General features: G+C 42.0%; 1 protein-coding gene across 2 annotated transcripts; it reads right to left on the bottom strand.

Moving 5' to 3' along the window:
* Window positions 1-1,136: 1,136 nt before the first annotated feature.
* Window positions 1,137-19,637, bottom strand: LOC142776756 (uncharacterized). 2 transcript variants are annotated; one of them, XM_075881055.1, is made up of 9 exons: window positions 19,358-19,636; window positions 18,706-18,803; window positions 18,322-18,504; window positions 14,986-15,070; window positions 9,215-9,364; window positions 8,918-9,130; window positions 5,507-5,681; window positions 3,989-4,065; window positions 1,137-1,434 (listed from the first exon to the last, which is right to left on the bottom strand). In XM_075881055.1, exons 1-9 carry the CDS (start codon window positions 19,499-19,501, stop codon window positions 1,159-1,161), a joined length of 1,401 nt encoding a protein of 466 aa, XP_075737170.1. In that variant the 5' UTR covers window positions 19,502-19,636; the 3' UTR covers window positions 1,137-1,158. The 2 variants fall into 2 exon arrangements, with proteins under 2 accessions (XP_075737170.1, XP_075737169.1); XM_075881054.1 differs by having other exon boundaries at window positions 8,918-9,364; window positions 19,358-19,637.
* Window positions 19,638-22,293: the final 2,656 nt, after the last annotated feature.

The following is a 22,293-nucleotide window of genomic DNA, read 5'->3' as shown; positions in this document are numbered from 1 at the left end:
TAAACGGTTATTCAAAAAACAAGTTACAACTTATGAATATTTTCGCAGGTCTTTGTTTTGTTTTTGTTCTAGCAGACGACAGCCTCCTACTGCTTCTACGACAGACGTAGTGCGGTTTCACGTTCGGTGCGTGTCGCCGACGCAAAGCTCTACAGTACACTCTAAAAAGTAAAGGAGGAAAAGGGGGGTCGAGGTTACTCCTTTAGAGGAGTAACTGACTTGCCACACCCATTGCACCATTTCGGGAGTAACTGCGACGGGAGGAACCGTTACTCCCCAATTTCAGTTGCTCTTTCAGAGAGTAACTGACTGGAGCAACTGATGCTCTGTCACTACTCCCATGGGAGCAATGGTTACTCTTGCTCAATACTCCTCAAAGGTGTAACGGATAGTCTTATTTGATACTCCCACAGGAGTGACGGTTACTCTTTCCCAATACTCCTGAAAGGAGGAACAGATAGTCTTCTTTAATACTCTCAGGGGAGCAACAGTTCTCTTTGCAATTACACCGCATGAGAGCATCCATTGCTCCCTTCCTAAACTCCTCAAGGAGGAACGGATGCTCTTGGTCAATGCTCCTATGGGAGTGACACTCTTTCCAATGGAGGAACAGATAGTCCTTTTCAATACTCCCAGGGGAGTGATGGTTACTCTTTAGAAGGAGCAATGGATACTCTCTGTCAATGCTCCTATGGGAGTGACGCTTAGTCCTTCCGTATGCCCCTGATGGAGTAACAGATAGTCTTTATCAATACTCCCCGGGGAGCGATGGTTATTCTTTACAAGGAGTAATATGCTCTGTGAATACTCTCACAGGAGTAACACTTGCTCTCTCTGAGTGCTCTTAATTGGAGCAATTGTTACTCTTTCCCATTAGTCCCGCAGGGAAGAATGGATATTCCACGCCAATGAGAGCGATGGTTACTCTTTCACAACGTTCCTCATCAGAGTCGCATGCAGTTGCTCATGATCGATGTCTCTCAATGTAGTTCATTACTTGTGCGAGTGCTCTTTAAGAAACCAGCCGTCAAGCTCTCCCAGCGGCAAATGAAAAAAAGTTTTCAAGAACATGATTTTCATTAGGTTGCGCCATGTCTGGCACAGAGGCTCCAGGAGAGATAAGAAATCCACATCTATTCGTTCAAAAAACTTTATTCATTAATGGCTCAGGGTGGTCAGTGTTACGCTGACTAGTGGTGTTGGCCGTAGGCCACTCTTCACTTTAAGAGCGCGGGATAGAACGTCAAACGTTCGTTGAGCTTTTTTATCAAAAACTATATTGGTAGCCCAGTATAGTGCCATCTGGGTGGAAATTGCTGCCAAGAGGCTCTTCTCTGCAATTTCGATGTCCTCCAGCCTCACAGCAAATGCATCAGATGTCAACACATTTCCCATGAATGTGACTGTGGGCACGTAGTGCGTCTTTGTGGGGTCCTACAAAAATAAAAAAGCACACTTCAACAAAAAACTTGTTGCTTCATTATTACAACAGCTCCTTTATGTAGGAACAGATAAAACGTAATGTTTTACGGCACACTGACAAATAAATGAAACTGAAATTAATTTGCAAAGCATGCTTCCAAACTAGAAGGAACATTCTTAATAATTCATAAAGCATTCGCACTAAGGCTACAGGCTTATCCACAGTTTAGTGACTGGTCTTGTTTACACACAACCCAATAATTCGTTCTGAAAAAAAAAAAAGAAAAAGGTGTGATTCCACGTAAGATTGAACAAACCATGGCTGGTCGACCTCTTAAATTTTTTTCAGAATTTTATATTGTTGTTTGATCAGTGGAAAGAAGAGATCCGCAATTGGTTTTGCTGTAAAAAAAATTGTTCGAAGCACAGTAAATTAATAATGACGGAGAGGTGGGGTGCCACGCTTACTTGCTCTGCTGCTTTTTTCGAATTTGGCAATCAGTTACGCAAAATATAACAAAGCTACATGACTCCAATTTGTTTGGCTATATATAGGGGTACTGGCACATACAATCATATTTAGATTGTCTTTTAGAACTGCATTATCGAACTGCATTAGAACTCCATTTAGAACTGCATTATCGATGAAAATGTTATTGTAAGAGATTCCATTGAAGGCATAAAAAAATTGAGCAGGCATGGCATGCTAGCATGACAACAGAAACAACCCACAAGTAAACTGAGTGCGATAAGACCATGCAGTTTCTGGCCTAGGTGCCCTTAATTTGCAAAAACCTTGCACAAAAAACACTTTAGAACTATGTGAGCTAACACATGGCAGTGAATTGAAAAAAAAGATTGACTATATATATCAAGAACTACAAAATTATGCCTAAAAAGGAATATGCCATCAACAAAGCTAATAGTAAAGAAAAAAAGAGTTCATTATTGGCTGCCTACCCTGGAGTCTGCACAAGCGTATGTAAACCTATAAGGGGAGCCTATTTATGAAAAAAAATTAATCAAAATTAAAAATGGGCAGAAGTGCATAAAGCATGCATTCTCAAATCATGACAGGGAATCAGCCACTGTTCCTCAAATGAAAAGTATGCAAACCTCTACGTACCACCAGATCAACAAGTAATCTGGGCTTAGAGCCTAACAGGGAAACTTAATAAATATTAGAGAAATACTGAACAAAAATTGGAAAACTGACTAAAATTCGTGATTATAATCAGAAGATGTGACTGTTCTGATAAACAGTTGATTTCCCATATTTTTGAACAGTTGCCTGTATTTTTCATGAATTGTCAACCCGTGGCGTCTGTGTGCGAGTGGAAACCATGCCATCACATTCGCCGAGAAACATGCAGGGCGCACGAGTTCCTGTCCTCTTCTCTCACTCTTTCCCAAAAGCACTGATGCTTTGCCTAGCTACTTGGCCTCGGCGGGGAGAACTGTTTGCAACCGCTGCTGTTCATACCGGTTCTAGGAACCGCAGGGGGAGATGAGCGAGTAGAGGGCCCGCATTGTTAGTGTGCCCATCTCGGGTGGGTATGACGTCACGAAACATCACCTCCTGTAGTGAACGGCGTGGCTGCTGGATGCGGTAGTAGTTTGTTAAAAACGCATTAAATTCATTATTTCCCTGTAGTTTCTGCCTGGAATGAAGGTTGTCCCGATCACTTTGAGGACCCCACTTCCAATTTGATTGAATATCTTGGTGGCCAAAAATTTGTTCAGTATCCCTTTAAGGACCATGTACCATACCATGAAACAGGAAATGGTTGGTAAAACATTAAGCTATTAGAAAACACCAGATTGGGTGAGACAGTCGGGTACTGCAGGTTGAAAGAAATAAACTTGGTGCGGCCATACAAAGAGTAAAACAAACAACTGGGGGCAAGAGAAGCAGAATGAATGCAAAAAAAAAAAGAGGAAAAGCCGAGAAGGCAGGGAATCACCTAGAGCGACAGAATTAGGGAGCTCACAGGGATGAAACTGAATCGGCTTGCTCAAGAAAGGGTAAATTGGAGATAATTTTAGAGCGGTCTTCATTCTGCAGAAGACACAAAAATAGGCTGGGGATGACGACGGTGGCACAGATGCCGTGCTTACATAGCATTACACAGGTTCTAAGATCTATGCTTATGGTGACACGAATAAAAACCATATCATGGCTCGCGATACACAACATCACATCACTGAATGCATCCTTAAGCCAGTTCGGGCTGCATAAAAAATCAACGTGCCCACTCTGGTCAGCTTGGAGTGCCAGTTCATGGCATTTCAAACAGTGGAGATACCGATTCATTGAATCCTATAAAAACAATGCAAAGAGTGGCTGACAGTGATGTAGCCTCCGAGCGGGCTACATTATGGCGGGCTTCTACTGTACTGGGTAACCTATGCATAAATGGTACGTGAAAGTCGTCTTGGACATGGCTGGTTGAAAGGCTTTTCAACAATTCACTTGCAAAAGATATAGCAAACATTTATCACAGATGGCAACTTCACAACTGCAGTTCACAGGGAAAGTAATATACAAACTATGAATTATACTCACAAATTTGCAGATGAAAGCATCCATTCTTTCCTTCACCATTGCCGGAAGGACACAAATAGCAGCAGTGAGCATCACCTCTGAAAAAACCGTGAGTTGCACTGTTTCAAAAAGTACTTAAATGCAAAAGCTACAAGCTGGATTCAAACTGCCATTTTAGCAACTCACTAGAAACATAGAGGCTGTAATGGTGTACATGACTGACTATCTTTTATGGGGTAGTCATGGTAACTACACTCAAACTTAGGAAGTATGCAGGGTCACCCAGCCAAGCGAAATTCACAGTCACGTGCACCACAGACCAGCTGGATACCTAATGTGAAGTGAGAAGGAGTAGACGTGCTTACTTACATCTACATTACTACACAACTAGTTTGTGTATTGCTATGGTGTTTAAGCAGCAGAACCTAATTCCCATTGGGGATAGCACTGCAAGACATAATATAACAAAATTTTTATCGTACCTTTAGAAGATGCAGTTTACATCTTCGTGCTTTCAGATGTGAAAAAAATTTTGGCACGAATTTTAATCCTTGCCATTGCCAAATGTAGAATGCACAGAAATAAATTGAAAACTCAAGAAAAGTATTGGAAAACACAGTGGCACCCATCTTGCCTGCTACGACCCCTTTAAAAAGACTAAAGAAATCACTTTGAACTGTATGTAAGAATGTTAAATTACCTTTTTTTATTAGTGGAGGTAGGCATTTTGTGAAATGGGAGTATTGAATTCATTCATGCAAAAATCCCATTGCAGTTTAGAAATTTTCAAAAACCGACCTCTAGTAATATTTGAGAAGAAATGAAATTCACCCACATTCAGCCGCGATACTAAAACACGGAAGAGCGTCACTGCCCTACTTCGTCAAGAATAAGTGAGCATCATTATATCGACCACCAACCAACTTCGTTGTGTGGGCGTGCAGGCTGTGCTTGCAATTAAACGCACATGGCACACAACAAATACAGAACTTTGCCTCTTCTGTAATCTTTGTTTCCAACATTCTGGTCTTTTGCTTGTGCTCATCTGTGCTTCAGTTTTGGTTCCATCATTGAACAAAACTTATTTTCTTAAATTTTATTTTATTGGTTTGAGCACAGAATGAACTGTATTTCAACCTAGCTTTAGCTGAGAAGTTCAAGCAGTGGTGAATGTATTGCACAAATAGAGGCAGTTTAAGATCTTCAGCAGCTGAGATATTTAAGCAATTTTTATTGCTTCTGTACATGAGCTCTTGAAATAAATTTATCTCTGTAATAGCTACCTGTAATCACGTCGTTGGCACTTAATGCCAGTTTCTAGGAGTGTGACATTGCATTTTCAAAACAAGTGCATATAGTGATAGACTAATCGAACGCATGCTCTGAGTCAACCAATGTAGAACTGTGCAAACAAATCTTGCCTAATACATTCAATTTTACAGCACCCAATTTGCTTGACGTAAAATCGGAAGAATGGCGCTACTGGAAGCTAGATACAAAGAAAGGTGGTAATGTTAGCGTAGAAATGTTTGAAATTACCCTCGGATGCATCTTCAGAGGCATCGACAAGAACAGCATCGAGGTCTTCCAGAAACTTTTGCATGTGACGTTTCTGTCTGGCTATTTTTACTATTTTTCCTGAAGCAGGCCCCAAGAATTCTTCCAGTTTCTCCATTATGGGCACTTTGGTAAGCAACCTGAATTCCAGCTGCACCTATAAAATTTTCATAAGGCATTTTAATGACGGTAAACCCTATAGACTTACTTGCATCTGCGGTACAACATTGCACAAGGTCACAGCACTGCAAAACGTGTAGTCAGGTTCACGATTACAGTAATATGAATAAAAATGCTGAAGATGATGTTAATCAGTTTTATGGGCTCTTGCAATGTGGCAAGACGGTTACTGTTACAAAAACAAAAATGGACAACCACACATTTGTAGCACCAAGCTACAAAAAAACTTTCATGGATTCCTCAACATTTCCATGGACAGAACAAAGCTTTCATCCTAAAAGATACACGAGGATTTCGGTTGAGCTTCGTGCTACAAATGCATAATATCTTTCCCTTTTAAGGAGTTGCAGAAGTGCTCAGATACGTGTGCAGTTAAAAAATATTAGGAAATGAGACTGTGCACCAGGTTATGAAAAAGGCTTTGAAGCATCATTTTCATACCTTGCAACAGTTTTCTGAAATGGGACATACTTTCTAAGTTTTGGATTTGCAGTGCCATCCACAGCACCATGGTGCTATGGATGTGAGATAAACTGCTAGCGAATGCATTTGAGCTGAGTATATTTATGGTTCCTTGGAACATACCAGACATTTGTTATTAGTGTGCTCAACTAACCTTGTTACTGTCTAAATTTTCTTTCTTTCTGCCGGTCTTCTTAATACCAGCTTTTTGTTAATTTTTCAAAAAGGCAAACAAAGCCACTTTCAAATACAGTTGAACCCCTTTATAAGAAATTTGTACTGAGGAGCAACTCTTGTCTTTTTATGCGGTGTTTCTTATAAGCATGGGTATCACTTATGCATTTTCTTATCAACACCTATTTCAATGTAGACACACTGCTGTCTCTTATACCAATTTCTATTTTAAATCAGTGTCTTTTATAAAAAGGTTCGACCTACTCCTACCAAGCACAAAAGGGCAATTTTGAAATAAAATGCGGAGGTTACTATCTGCCAGTTTCACAAGTAAAGTACATAGCAGGACATAATCTTCGTAAGTCCTGCCAAGGAATTCGATGCATTGAAGCAGCAAGTGACGAAATAAGCTGTTTAGCAAACAGATTACTCATTCCTGCCGCTTGGTCAATATAGCTATTGAAAATCTAGATGTTAGTAGCTTGTCGCTATGATGTAATATGAGTGACTATAGCCAAAAGTGCAGAGACAAAGGGATGTACATCAGTGACGCACCACCAGTTGTGTCATAAAACAAGTATACTATAAAATTTTAATATAAGCAAGGACAACTGCAGACTTACTGCAAAACCTTCAAAAATACTTTATGCTGCTCTGTACAGCAAGCCAAATTAACATAAATTATCAAAGCATGCACCTTGCCAATTTTGGCACACATTCGCTTTCCCCTGAATGGGTGTGCTGCATGCACTTTAGTTGTTCTTTTACAGCCTCAAAATGAATCACATAATGCCAATAAAATAGCATAAATTTACCATGTTTCTGTGGATGATGCCACTCTAACCTTCCACAGTTTAATTTGAATTTCCATTTGTCAACTAGATTGTGGCTGAGTGTGGCAATGCATGTACTAGAGAATAGCTTTAAGATGAGCTGGCACAGGAGCCATTTTTTTAGACAACTGCTTTCAAAGTCACTATTGCAGGGCATTCGGCCATCTCCTACAAACCACAATGACACAAAACAATGCCAACAGTGATATGTTGTAGCTACCAAACATTGGCAAATAAGGCGACAATCTCGCAAAGGTATCGTGAAGTAGTGATCACTTTGGCTGCCGTAGCACTAGACTTTCTACGGTATTACACCAGGCACTCGAACAACTGACTGATTGTCATGAGTAAATGCACCAGGCAATGTTGCAAGTTTTATTTGACCCTTTTACTGTCACTAATGTACCAGTAAGTTCATCTTGCATTCACAAATTAGTGCTGAAGCACTAAATTGGCCTATTTGGCATAATCCTAGTGATTCCACGATTTCTTGAATCAATATACAAGACTATCAACAAAAGCACATAGATACTTCTTAGCATGGTTTCCATTATGTTGCCATGGCATGATGAACGTTATTTATAATTTTCCCCCGACATATATTTGACGTTTACTTGAGTTTCCCTCAACATATGTTTGAACACATAACCATAGGCCTGCACATGGAAAGCGGGTCACAGGGGCCAGCCTAGCTCACCTAGTCACCTAAGGGAAGGGGGAGCAAAAAATCTTCCCCATACGTAGACTTAGTAGGGTTGAGGGCCACTGCAACGAACCTTTGGCCCCCTTTATGGGGAACCCTGTAAACGCCTATGCATTCACGTTTCAGTCAACAAAAATGTTATTAGTAAATGACAAATGTGGATTCTGGAACGTGACAACTAAAATAACTATATTTGCTGGAAATGCAAATTACCCCAAACTAAAACGCGACAGGCGACTGAAAAATTCTCCAAACAAATCGGCAGAAAAAGAAGCCCGAATCCTCCTGTTATAAGCAGAACTGGCAACTCTAGATTACAAATCCAAGAGTTGCTCTGCTATCTGCCAAAGGTTTGCAGTTGTTGCTTCGTCTTTTATATTCTCTTTGTGCGACTTCTATATTGCGTCAAGTTCAGAGGCACTCTCCATTGCTTCTTTGATGAACTGAAATATTACTCAAACACTGCTTTCACTCGCTTCATGCTATCAGTAGTAGAAAGGATGTTGTATCCCCTTTCTGCCCCATCTTGACGTCACAACAAGCGATTTCTGTGTTTCGAGCTTCCCTGATATTCCCTAAACAAGCAGACTCTCGGGTTGTGTGTTGGACAGAACCACGCAACAGTAAAAGCAATAAGTGTAAGCAATGAAATAAACCATACAGCTCAGCAATGCTAAATTATTTTCATTTTTCCTGTTTTTTCACATCTTAGGTGTACTTTTTACACTTTAATCAAAAATGTACATTAGGGTTTTACTGCATTCTTGTTCAAGCCATTGTACATATGCATCATGTTAGCATAAAGTGAACAATTCAAACAGTCAGTAAATAACATTTCAATAGTTTATATCAAATAAACTGCAGAATAAAAATTTTGAAAAGCTTGATGAACTAATAAAATACTTAGAACAACTGTACAACAAATAATTGCAAAACAAACATCTCAAGAATGGATGGATGTGGCCGAAACAGCAGAGCATGCTATTTCCCTGGGCACTTTTTAGCCACTTTCGATTCATGAATGCACACTGAAAAACTTACGATGGAGCCGATTAAAAGAGCAGGGTACTTCTTAATGATGTCATCAACAGATGGGCTGTCTTGGGACACCCACTCCCTTCTGCTTGGCAAAGTTCTGCTCATACAGTCCTCAATATAGGCCATGTCGGGCCTGGCCTTTGCAACTTCTTTCGTCATTGCCAAAACGTGACCAGCAATGGTCTCGGCATCTTCTGCGTCAGCCAAGACAGCTGCCTGAAAGCACAGATAAATTTTGTTGGCCAGATGGCAAAGACAAACCTGATGTCTGCAGGGCTGTGCAAAATTTGAAATACGTACACTAGGCCTCTCAGTGCGCCGAGGAGCAGTGCACTCGTCCTCTGTAGGCTTCTTCTTCCGCGGAATTCTTTCTGTGTTCTCCTTTGTTAATGCCTTCATTTTCTTCCTTTCATATTTGGCTTTAAATCTTAGAGCTTCTCGCCATGAATCCTGTAAAGCACGAGAGAGTTACTAAATATGTTATTTAAATAGGTAACTGCAATCATGTGATCATGGATCGCCTCACACACAAAAGTATGACTGGCAACAAGTACAAGGAATGAGTGCCACTGCAGCAGCTGTCATCACAGTTTGGTTGAGTGAGATCACATAATAAAAGTATTTCGGAAAGTTGTTATTGATTCATCCCTTTTCTTTTGAAAATAAACATTGCTCTAATCAATAACTTATAACAGAAAATATGAAAAAAGAAATTTACCTCCCCGGCACTTCTGTTCTGCTTTTGTTTTTATTTTTTCTGACCCCACAAGGGTACTTATTGAGCTTAAAGGGAAACTACACTGAATGTTCTGCTTGTAACTTCATTACTGCAGTTTAAGTGATTAATAATGAGAATAGATGGTGATGATGCCAAGAAAAGTATAGATGATGGTATTAAAAGTAATTGTAATGTAAATGTGACAAAAGAAAAGTGGACGAAAAGATACCTTGCCACTGGCAGGTACCGGCCCAAAGGCCTTTGAATAATGCGTCCGATGCTCTACCACTGAGCCACAGTGGTGGTCATCCCCCCATCCACCTTATGGGTATACTATATGTGTATTTAAACGTGGGAGGGTCAGTCAGTGTTGCCCATTGCCACTACAATGAGTGTGGAACACTCTTCGATCCGTGCCGGTGGCAAGTTATTTTTTCGTTCACTTTTATTAACATTTACATTACAGTTACTTCTGATAGCATTCCCTATACTTTCCTTGGCGTTGTTGTCTGTTAGTTCTTGGAATAATCTGTTTACAAAAAAAATGAGCCCTTAAGTTTACACTTCTTTCCTTCATTTCTGCAGTTTGTAGCTTTGTGTCTGGACATCCCAAAATTGAATCATTAATGCTCAAATGCATTGTATAAATAATGCTAGCATCACTGAATTAGAACAATTTTATGTCAGTTCAAAATGCTCCCCTAAATACCAACAAGCAACCAGTGTCCGAGAAAGAGAGAGTGCGAGATAATGTGCATTTAAGCCATGGTGTTGTTCTCAGTTATAAAAACTGGGCCCCATGTGTGATAAACAATGAAACGATGCCAGTGCTAAATATGTGCCCCCTTCCCCCCAGAAAAATAAAAAGAGCAATCCTGGCCGAAGCAACAACTACCACATTGAGAGCAGCGTGACAAGACAGCGTGGGGAGGTGACAAAAAATAGTCCTTGCCAGATTTCAGTTGGTGTATTGTGCACGCGGGCACTGCATGACATCTTGTGATGTTGACAATACTCGCTTTTCTTTCGAAACATCACATGGAGCTCTGTCTCTGTCATATTAGTGGTGATGTTGCGAGTTGATGCAAACTCAGATGCGCACTCTTGCTTACTTTGAAATTAAATTAAAATATTTTAACGGCAACATTTCTCGCTAATAATCACTAAGAAGTGCTCACGCATGCAGGACTATCGCACACATGCACCTGAGTTTCAAAATTTGGTCTCGGGGGTATTTTAGGCGCATAATTATAACTTCCAACACTATGTCTGCTCTGAAATCGGATTCTAGTGCACAAAATATTTTCAAATAGCTTATGCCAGAACATGATTATTGTGTTAGAGCATATTTAAGGGGAGACGTGGCAATGGGAATCGTAATTTGGTCAAAATGTTCAGTTTTTCAATTATTCTTTTCTGCAATCCTGAGACCATGTGTCACATCATAGTGTGATTTTAGACCCAAATAAGCAGTAAAAGTTGAGAAACAAGCATTTCACTAGTGGGATGTCGTCAAAAAAAGCTATGTGAAAATTGGGCATAGCAAGATGCAAATTTGAAGCTCTCCCTTGGCACAGTGCCACCATATTGGCATCATAAAGAGGACAAATTGGAGCTCTAGATAGCCACAAAGATGCATTTCTCCAATGAAAAATAAAGCCAGTTTCCTTCAGAGTTCCATTCTATCAACTTCTAGCTCCAAAATCTTTGGGCTCCATTTTCTCAGCTTTCAATTTTTTGAGCAGTTGCTGTCAGTCATCCCTATGCCATTTCACAACAAATTAAGCTATAGCCATTCCGTTTTTTGCACTTAGATTCTCAAACATGGGTGAGTGCGGTAAAGCTGTCCATATTTGTGTACACATCATACGGACTTTTCTAATTGGCTTTTTATAAAAGTTGTTGGTAAGACAATATGTCTGGGACATTAAAAAAATTTGTGTGCTTATTTAAATATTAAAAATAAACCAATAGCATTATGGCACAAAATGAAGCCTTGTGAATATCCTTATGCAAAAATTTTGACAAGCTTATGTCTAATTAGCTAATTAATATTGGGATGACAATGAGAGTCTATCAAGTGTTGTAACTCAAGAGGTACATTAGATAGCTCAAAACCGATTCCAGTTATGATATCAGCACAACAAATGACATCTGCATGCCGAATTTCATCCCTTTGGCCTCATAAATAAAGATAATTTTCATTGCCACGTCCCTTAAAAGGGCTGTGACAACAATTTTGAAGTGCAGTTATTTTTTTTTTTGCAATAGCTTTCTGGTGGCCAATTATTCATACCACAGTCCATTGATTGCTGCAGTTCACAACACATAAGTAGTGTGCTTATTGTCAGCTAGTTGCACCTTCAGTTTGAAAGAGCTAAGAGAACGACAAGCCGCCGGATGCAACTAACACCATCTAGCATGTGAAATGGCACACACATAGGTCGGCAAAGATGAAGAGCTCACATACGCTCACTCATGAAATATATTTTGCCCTTGGGACTCGCTCGGACTCAGAGACACCAAAACTCAGACTAGCGCTGTTTATCAGTCTCAGTGAGCCAGTGAGTCCATTTGCATGCAATTGACTTCCTTGAACTTTGTGTCAATGCTGTTTACCACTAATATCTCGTGTGCTCTGTGCCTTACTTGACACCTTTCGATCTCGTTCCTTGAAATATGAAATATTAGCGATCGCAACTCGGTGAGAATATTTTTATTGAAAGAGATGACTCACGTGAAATATTTTTATCGAAAATTTCTAGGAATCCCCACTGCCTGTTGACTTTTCGATAGCTCACACCTCTGATCAATAAATATTGAGCTGGCGTGCAAATGCTGGTGCTTTGAAGTACTATGTGCGAGTATAGGCCTTATGCAAAATCGCTGCCATCTGTCCGCCGTTGTGTGCATAGCAGCTATGTTAGAGGCTCCACATGGCGCAGTACACACAGGCTCACGTGTGTTTACGTAGACGTATCGACGAGAGGCGTGTATTGGCCCATAATCGCAATGGCAACGTATTGCTGCGTCTCTTGCAGCACACATAGAGGAACTCTGAGTGCTGAAGAGAAAAAGGTAAGCCGTAAACTTTGCCCCTTGTTTTTTTTTTTTTTTTCCCCAAGCTGATGGTTTTTTTAGCATGAGCTCCGGCTACTGCTCTCGAAAATACGTGTTTGCATTCTCCTTTCTATGCAAGTAAGACGAGCCATAGCATTTGCATTCGTGTTCCCGAAAATTGTTGCGTGCCAAGGTAAGGCAGTTTTTGTAATGTTCTCGCTAGCAACCATTTACCAAGTGACGGAGAAGCTTATGTTACACGCTGAAGTCACCTTTATGCAATTAACTTCATCACAGCTAATTGCGTGTGCCTATATTTCGTTGATGTGTTTTGTTTATTATGTTTGGGTAACGGCACATGCTCAATTAGAAGCAAGTGCATGCCATCGGTTAGTGGGATGACTTGCGCATGACTGCGTACATTTTTCAAGCATGCGATGTGCTCAGCACATGCAATGAAACGTAGGCACACACAATTAGCTGTGATAAAGTTCGTTGCATGAAGGTGGCTTCTGCATAAGTGTATGAGTCGCCTTAACTTGGTAAACAGCTGCTAGCGGAAACATTGCAAAAACTGCCTTGCTTTGGCATGCAACAATTTATGGGAACACGAATACAAATGCTATTGCACGTCTTACTTGCATAGAAAGGAGAATGCAAACACGTATTTTCGAGAGCAGTAGCCGGAGCTCATGCTAAAAAAACCATCAGCTTGGGGAAAAAAAAAAAAAAAACAAGGGGCAAAGTTTACGGCTTACCTTTTTCTCTTCAGCACTCAGAGTTCCTCTATGTGTGCTGCAAGAGACGCAGCAATACGTTGCCATTGCGATTATGGGCCAATACACGCCTCATGTCGATATGCCTTACATATACATACGTCTATGTAAACAAACCTTCTTTCAAATTTTTTTGGGACATGTGCTAAATGTGCATATATTTACAGCAACCAAAGGAATAAAGCCAGTTGATAGTTTGCGCTCTTTCCGTTTACGCTTTTTTACTTCCTGTGTTTGTTCGATTGTATGTGCAACATTACAAACCACAGACATGCACCAACTCGCCCAGCAAGAAGTTGTTCTTAGTACTGGGATGTTCCTTTTTTCTTTCTGCACTTCACCACTAAATGAAAAGCAGCCACTGTGGTGCGGTGAGCACAGTTTGAATATGTTCTACTTTTTAGTGCTCACTGAAAAACACAGTGCATACACACTAAGCCCTTGTGGTGCCACAGGCACACATATGGGCTGTTGCACCCCATCACCCATAAGCAAGCACAAATTATTGTTTTAGCATATTGCGGGACTTTTTTCCCTATAGCAGGTGTTCTCTCTTCTGTGAAGACATGAACGGCACCATATCAGGAGATCAAAAACGAAGCACTGATGCAAGATAGCTGCTATAGAGCACCTTCATTTAGCGACCAAAAGAGGAAAACTAAGCTGTTCCATGCACCTCAACTTTTTTGTTGAAGGGACACCACCTTTTAAAGATTAAGATGGAAGAAAAACAAGACAAAGCTCACAACACCTAAGCGAAATCACCACAGCCATGTTGTTTGGCATGTTGGCGTTCCTTACACTGCTCCTCATTACTCACTAAACCGAATGACACTGCTTGGTTGTTCCCTTTGTAAACGGAATGACCTGCAGGCTCACAACACATGTTCAACATCACCTGCTGCACCACGACTCAGCTAACTAGAAAAAGGAATGGTGCAGCACATGCACTTTACATGCTGTCTTGCAGCGCACAAGCATTTTTGGACTGCGAACAATGCTCTTAGTGATAATGCATCGTCACATATGAAGCTCTCCCTTAGTTTCATGGAGGTATTTAATGACCGAAAACGTAGTGGATTCTGACTTCTTGGTAGACTCACTTGATGGTGTGAAGGCAGTGCAGCTTTCTAACATTACCTTTCCTCACATCATGAATACGTATTCATGTAATAAAGTGCCGTTGCTATTTTTTAATTTTTACTTTTTTAATGAAAATGCAATGATTCCAATCAGAAGCAAAGTTAAGCCTGCAGATTTATCATCACACAGGGACCTTGAGGGCGAGCAGCATTTCACTATTGAATGTTGCATCGGCTAATCATGTGTAACTGCCTGTCCCAATTTAGAATAATGGCTTATAGAACAGGAGGAGCCATGTTCAATTCTGAAATTCTTGCAGAAGCTATCTTTTTATTGTCAATGACTGATTTCGCTTCACTGTTGGTCCTTAAAAGCAGGCATTTATTAGACAAGCTTTTCAGTGCAATCAATTCTGCAATAATATGTGAACTCACATAGCCAGTCCCCGCTACATCAGCCAAGTTAGGAAATCTGGTGATCAAAGCCCGTGCTGCCTCTGTGTACAATTTCCCAGGGTACCTAGCAGGAAAAAATATTTACAAAAGCAAGAATGTAAGTTACTCACTAGCAGACCAAAGCTTTATCGAGAGATCGATAAAGAAGAGTATGAGGGCAAGAGCCCCTTTGATATGCAAAGAATAAAAATCGCAACAGTTACAATTGCAATGGCATTGCATTTCTAGAAAATAGGTTGCCTTTAGCCAAGTTTCTTTGTGGGTAATAACTGCAGAAAGTATGGCTAGAACAAAACATCAGAAAGGCATTTTTGGATAAGTAATTGATTGATATCTGACGTTTAACGTCCCAAAATCACCATATGATTATGAGATACGCTGTAGTAAAGGGTTCCCGAAATTTCGACCACCTGGGGTTCTTAACGTGCACCGAAATCTGAGTACACGAGCCTCCTGCATTTTCGCTTCCATCGAAAATGCAGCCGCCGCAGCCGGAATTCCATCCTGCGACCTGCGGGTCAGCAGCCGAGTACCTTAGCCACTAGACCACCATGGCGGGGCATTTTCAGATAAGTAGAAATCCAGTGTATGTACAGTTGACTCCCGATAATTCGAAGTCGCTTAATTGGAATTTTCGGTTAATTAGAAGTCAAGAGGTGTTCCCGTCAGTTTTGTATGCAACACCATAGAAAAAAATGCTCAATAATTCGAAGTTGAAAGCCCACAAGATTGGTTAAATAGAAGTTATTTTTTAATCTAGAGCCTCGAGGCAACCGTTAGTTTCAATAAAATGCGCAATTTTTCAAGTGCCAGAACAACTACCGCACTGCTGTCGTCACCATCGTAGCTGTCCGCAGCGCACTGTTGTGGACATCGTCGTTGTGCGCAGGGCCACAGTGCATGAAGCGGCAAGATTGTTCAGTCAGCACCGGCGTGTCGAACGTCGAGCTATCCCTTTCACTGTCAGTCTTGTTCTCTCGTCTCTGCTTGTGTTTCGTTGACTGTGTCAGCTGCGCGTCGCAAGTTATTTCCTCGTGTTCGGCTGGCCACGACGTTGAATAATGGCAAAACGCGGCTCGTACCGAACACTTGATCTGGCGATGAAAGAAGTCCTGAAAGAAGTAGAGCAGGGAGGCCTTGCCAAGCAAGACATTGCACGGAAGTACGGCATTAAGCCTAACATGCTCTCGAATTTTATAAAAAACAAGCAATCAATAATGGATGCTTTTGCAAATTACAAGTTTAAAATGTCACGGAAGCGAATGCGCACCGGCGCCTACCCGGATTTGGAGAAGGCGCTGCTGATTTGGATCAGAGAGGCACGCAACAACAAACTTCCTCTCAGTGGTGAGGTCATTCCAGCGAAAGCCTCATCTCTTGCGTTAATGTTGGACATCAACGACTTCGCTGCATCGGACGGATGACTGACGCGCTTCAAACAGCGCCATGACCCGATTTTCAAGAGCGTGTGTGGAGAGAAGGCGTCAGTCGACCAGGAAACATTTGCAGCATGGAAAGCAGAGAATCTTCGCGGGTACCTTGAGGAGTATCAGCCGGAAGACATCTTTATCGCAGACGAGACTGTGCTTTTTTATCGGTTGCTACCAGACAAGACTGACGTTTAAAGACGACGACTGTGCTGGCGATAAACGTAGTAAGGAAAGGGTGTCTGTTATGATTGCCGCAAACATGACTGGCACTGAACGATGTCGCCTTCTTGTGATCGGGAAGGCCGCTAAGCCTAGGTGCTTTAAAGGCGTCAGGACCCTTCCTGTCGACTATGCTTCTAACAGAAAGACGTGGATGACGTCCGACATTTTCAGGGACTGGATAAGGAAACTGGATCGGAAGTTCGCATCATCGAACTGCAAGGTGTTGTTCCTTGTCGACCAATGCAGTGCCCACATGGACGTACCAGCCTTGAGTGCCATCCATCTTGCGTACTTGCCCGCAAACATGACATCTGTGTTGCAGCCCATGGACCAGGGCATAATCAAAAATGTGAATGTCCTGTACAGGAAGCATCTCATCGAGCGCATGATTCTGTGCATGGATAAGTCCTCGCAATACGAGGCGAGTTTAATTAGTGCCATCCACATGCTAGCGCGAGCGTGGGGCTGCGTGAAGAATGAGACCATCGCCAACTGCTTCAGGGCCTGTGGTTTCGTGGCAAATTCTTCGGGAGAGGCTTCTTGTCCGCCGGTGGAAATGCGAAGCGAGCTTGACGACAGCATTGTTGACGCCGCTCTCGGTGACAGCAGCTTTGACGTCGTCCTCGGTGACCCCTGCTTTGAAGATTATGTCGCCGTGGACAGCACAGTCAAAACGTGCGGTGCACTGACGGACAGCGAGATTGTGCAGATTGTTCGGCCCCACGAAAGCGTTCATCAAAGCGACGACGAAGATGACATTGAAAGCAAGCCACAACCGAAGGCTGCCGATGTAGCTGCGGGCCTCGCTCTCGCGCAGCGGTTTTTCACTTGGGAGAACAACGCTAAAGAAGCACTTGGGCACATCTACGCCTTCCAAAACCTGCTTTCCACTGCTAGATTCGGCAAACAGAAGCAGACGAAGATGACCGACTACTTTTCGTAAAGAACTGCCGGCTTTGAACCTAATAAAGATGCCATGTTTTTGTGATTTCTGCCTAATTGGAAGTTCGTTTAATTCGAAGTTTTTTGCGGTTCTCGGGAACTTCGTATTAACAAGAGTCGACTGTACCAACAATGCAACAGGCATTGAAAGGCATCATAGAAGCATCTATATTGTTCGTATACCTGTTGTTGGGTCTTATACAAAGTTTTCAAGAGTCATCACAGTTTTCTGTGCTGGCTACCACAAGCAGGCTGAAACCATGATCTTTTAGCTCATTAAAGAATGTCAGTACAGATATGGAGGGGGCACTGGCACTACTTTGATGCCACTGTTTTCTACTCCTTGCATTTGAGCGAGACTTTATGCAGCATTCCAACCAGCTGGTACCTTGAAGATAGTGACCACAATGATGTAAACAAAAACAATATATATTTAATCACGGGAGGAAACAAGTGGGCATTGTGACTACTCCATGGTTTGTCACCAAGGGGTCATGCTTCATTGAAGCTTCCTTCAGCTGCACAGATGGCACTATGACATGTCAGATATTTTTTCTAGCATTTGAGTGCTTTTTCTGCAATTTTTTTTGTTTATTCACCATGGATGTCCCCCCCCCCTTTTTTTTTAACCCACGAGAGCGGGTAAAAGATGAATGTGAAGAAAAGTTTCAAAGCACTTTCAAACAGGATATTGCACAGTATCTACGTAAATATTACTCACATGTCGTATAAGTACAAGTCATGGTGAAGCCACTGTAGTACTCGAGAGCGACCTACGAAGTACTGCCCTGGCTGGTGGCATTTTACCATCCAGGCAATGTCTGGTGGTACATCTGGGAGGCAGTATGCACCGGTCCGTGCTGGCTGTGACGGCTGTGCAGACTCTTCCAGAACATCTGCTATCCTGTAATAGCAACACAGAAACTGCATTTTGTCAAGCTGTTATGAAAAACCACCTCACCCTTTTTTTGTTACAACTACCAAGCTAAGAGGCTTATCCAATTGAGAGGTCTGTTTTAAATGAAAACTTTAGCCACCGTTTTTCTCAAAGCAGTGTGCAACAAGCAGCTTGTAAGTGTATTGCTAAAGATGCAAAACTACTCACCGGACTTGGCTGGTCAGTCGGACTTTTATTCTCGATTTATTTTCGATCACGTCCACTTCTGTAATGTCGACAAAAACGTCGAAGTCTTCGTCGAAACGCTGGAAAAATAAGAATGCCAGAACTCAGAAGGGCACTACATAACACACGGATAAAAAATTTGGAAGTGTCATGGTTGCAATGTTGGCCAACAAAGACCTGCTGTTGCCACAAGCATTCGTGCTATTTACATGTCCCGAATTCCCGCCACAGCAAGTGAAAAGCGCAACATTTAACTGTATTTAATAAACACACTAAATAAATTTGACTACTGCCAGCGTCGGCTACACATACACGTGCAGCCTCGCTAGATGCCGAACACTACTGGAATCGACACCTAGCGCGATCTCGAAGTAGGATTCCCTACTCAACAAAAATACCTTCCACGTTTTCTACGATTAAAGAAGTGAGGGGTAAATTCGGTGCAGCAATGATTGTCATCGAGGCTTAAATTGGGCGAAATTTAGCAATAACATGTAACTTAGCGCTGTCGGGTTTTTCTATAGAATGGACGAAGCAAAAAGATGCAACACAAAGCTACAGTAATCGATGACAAACGCTGTGGCAACCACTGCAGCACGACGACTGTAGAAATATATAGAAAGGAAGGACTCACCGTCAAGCCTATGGCAGAGGCGTCAACTTCTGAGAACATGTCCAACCCTTTCAAGTGTTCAATTAAATCCCGCCCCGTCCACGGCTCGTCGAAAGCGACGGCGACATTTCTGTCGCCGTATGTAACGAGGCACTTCGATTGCATGGGGCGACAGCGGCGCAAGACAAAGAATCGTTTTTAAGCCAGCCGCGGCACATGCACTCGCTCAAAAATTCATGGCCCCGCTACGCACGTGCCTCCTCGTTGCAGTTGATGTTGATGGCGCAGCGGCGGCCGATGGATGGATGGATTGATATGGCTGTACCCTTTAGATCGGGCGGTGGCTGACGCCACCTAGCCGGAATACTTAGTGAACCACAAACTAGAGTTATCTTTTTTTTTTCCTTTAAATAGTGAAGTTAAGGTCTGGTACTTTACAGTGACAGCGACGTCACACGGCCATAATTTTTTTAAAGTATGTTTTAGTTTAAAAATAAACAGACAGTTTCTTATTCCAACCGTTCCAACCATAATGCTGTCTAAGGTGCCTTGAAGTGTTACTATTTGACAACCGTGCTATTTGACCAACCTTCTCGTAACGCGTTTTGCTATGGCGCCTGCACACATTGAATTTGGCATGATCATGGGCACGCTGTACCACAGTATTAAATACAAATCAGAAGCCGTAGCAGTAGTGCTAATACGACTGCTGATTGAATTATGGTCCCTGGCAGTATATTCTAGGGGCCACAATTCACTAATAGATCTACTGATTTTTTGAAATTTCCGCCGATTCAGTGTACTGCTGTTCGGTCTTTTTTTTTTACAAAAATGAAAGGAACTTCCACTTTTTTTACTAAGTATTAATTAAGACATTAATGTGTTACTACCAGTCAAACAAGAAATTTCTTTCATGGTAAAATTCTCAAGCTAAGCGCTACTTTTGATTGACGAGTCATACACCTTCATACAGTAATTATTACAGGAAGCTGCTCTATGTTATGAGCAAATATCGGGAAGTAATGAGACAGCGATATGAACGCACACCACACCCAAAATCCACGGAACCACAAACAACAAATCTGGCTCTCGGGCAAGTATCGTCTCTGGAATAAAAGAAATGCGTGCCACTAACCCCATCGAGTAGCATGTTGTATGAGCCAATTTCTCCTCGGCGACAAAGCAAGGCACGCTCTATCACTGTAGTGATTTGAGCAGTCTGGTCTTGCTGATCGAGATATTTATCTTATCGCTGCCTAGCTCCTTGTCCTCTCTGAAAGCTTCAGCTAGCCGCTGGCTCTGAAGCCTAAAATATTGCACCTGAGTCCACAGAGAGATCAGGAACTTCAGCTAGGAAGACCTATATGCTTTCTAACTGGTTATTAAAGCTGTTATTTGCAAAGATACAGGACGACATTATCCAATGGACGCTATTTGCTATGGCCTGTGATTTTGACCTTGCGCACATGACACATATATGACTTCCACCACATCACAGATTTAACATGCAGCAGTCAGTGCTAAGCCGAATAAACATAACACGAGGATCAACACAAGTGCTTTTAGTGTGTTGTTTGGTGTAGCCGCATCTGAAACTGAACTGCGCATGTGGTGCATTATTCTTCTTCACATTATTCGGCACACTATTCTTCTTCACGACACCTGTCTTCCAATTTCGTTCACGAAAGCTTAATGGAGCTCATCTTCCTAAATGCGAAACATTTCTTTGCCAACTGCAGGCACTTCAAAACGTTTCTATCTATCGATCGATCGTACGTCTGAATGTTCTCGCGGCCCCAAGCTGTTTAAGGATGTACTTGCTTGGGCGAGTTGGTAGCTATTTACTAGTTGTTACGTTATTGCGCACCGCTTATGACGAACACTTGGAGTCAATGACTAGACGGACACAAGCGCAATAACACGGTATTTTACGCGGTGCACAATAACGTAGTAACGCCTGTTTAACTTGGTATGGAGCAAAATTGGTATGAAAGGATAAGAGAGAACATGAGAGCGTGAAAATGCTGTCCCGTACGTACGTGGTCAAACTTGTGCGCGCCACAGGTGATAGTTTATATCTACCCCGGATACGGCAAGGACAGACATCGTAAACTGACATCGACAGCGTTTACCCGATGAATATAAAAAGTAAATGTCAGGGTCCCAGCAGGAATTGCACCCTGTCACAGAGCCACGTACGCCATGTCTTGAAAATGCTCTGGAAAAAGACACGATGCAGGTGTACCCAGTCAAAAAAAATCAATGGGTCCAATTGGACAAATACCAATTGCTACGAATTGGTTCTCGACCAATTGGAATTTCGCCACCAGTTGGGAGCGTACCAATTATATCCAATTGGTAGACCAGTTTACGTCCAATTGGTGAACCATTTGGACAGTGCCGGTGGCCAATTGGTTTTCCAATTATATTTAACTGGACGTAACCGAATCTTAATTGGTGCCCAGCTTTCTTTTCACTGCAACCAGTTAAAGCTAACTGGTGTCCAATTGGTCAACCAATTCTAGATAACTGGTGTCCACCTATTCAACCAGTCAATGTAAATTGGCGTCCAAATGGTTATCCAGTTAAAGCCAACTGGTTATCCAATAGAAGCTGATTGGCGCCCAATTGGTTAACCAGTTGAACACGTATGGTGATCCAGTTAAAGCCAACTGGTGCTCAACTGTTTAGCCAGTTGAACACATATGGTCATCCAATTAAAGATACTGGAGTGCAATTGGTCAACCAGTCAATGACAATTGGTGTTCAAATGGTTAACCAGTTGAAAACATGTGGTGATCCAGTTCATGCCAACTGGTGCCAACAGGTCATCCAATTGAAGCTGATTGGTGCGCCATTGGTCAGCCAGTCAAACACATAATGATCCAGTTAAAGCCAACCGGTTAACCAGCTCACGTGAATTGGTGTCCAACTGGTTAACCAGTTGAAAACGTATG

This window comes from Rhipicephalus microplus, chromosome X (genome assembly GCF_043290135.1).
Source record: "Rhipicephalus microplus isolate Deutch F79 chromosome X, USDA_Rmic, whole genome shotgun sequence".
NCBI lineage: Eukaryota > Metazoa > Arthropoda > Arachnida > Ixodida > Ixodidae > Rhipicephalus > Rhipicephalus microplus.
The sequence above is the reverse complement of the archived record's forward strand: the minus strand, read 5'-3'. Positions and strand labels throughout refer to the sequence as shown.

Coding starts and splice junctions, on each gene's coding strand:
- LOC142776756 (XM_075881054.1), bottom strand. CDS start 19,501: ATGCAATCGAAGTGCCTCGTTACATACGGCGACAGAAATGTCGCCGTC. Junction 18,505..18,705: donor CGACTGACCAGCCAAGTCCG/GTGAGTAGTTTT, acceptor TTGCTATTACAG/GATAGCAGATGTTCTGGAAG. Junction 9,365..14,985: donor ATGTAGCGGGGACTGGCTAT/GTGAGTTCACAT, acceptor CGTGCTTTACAG/GATTCATGGCGAGAAGCTCT.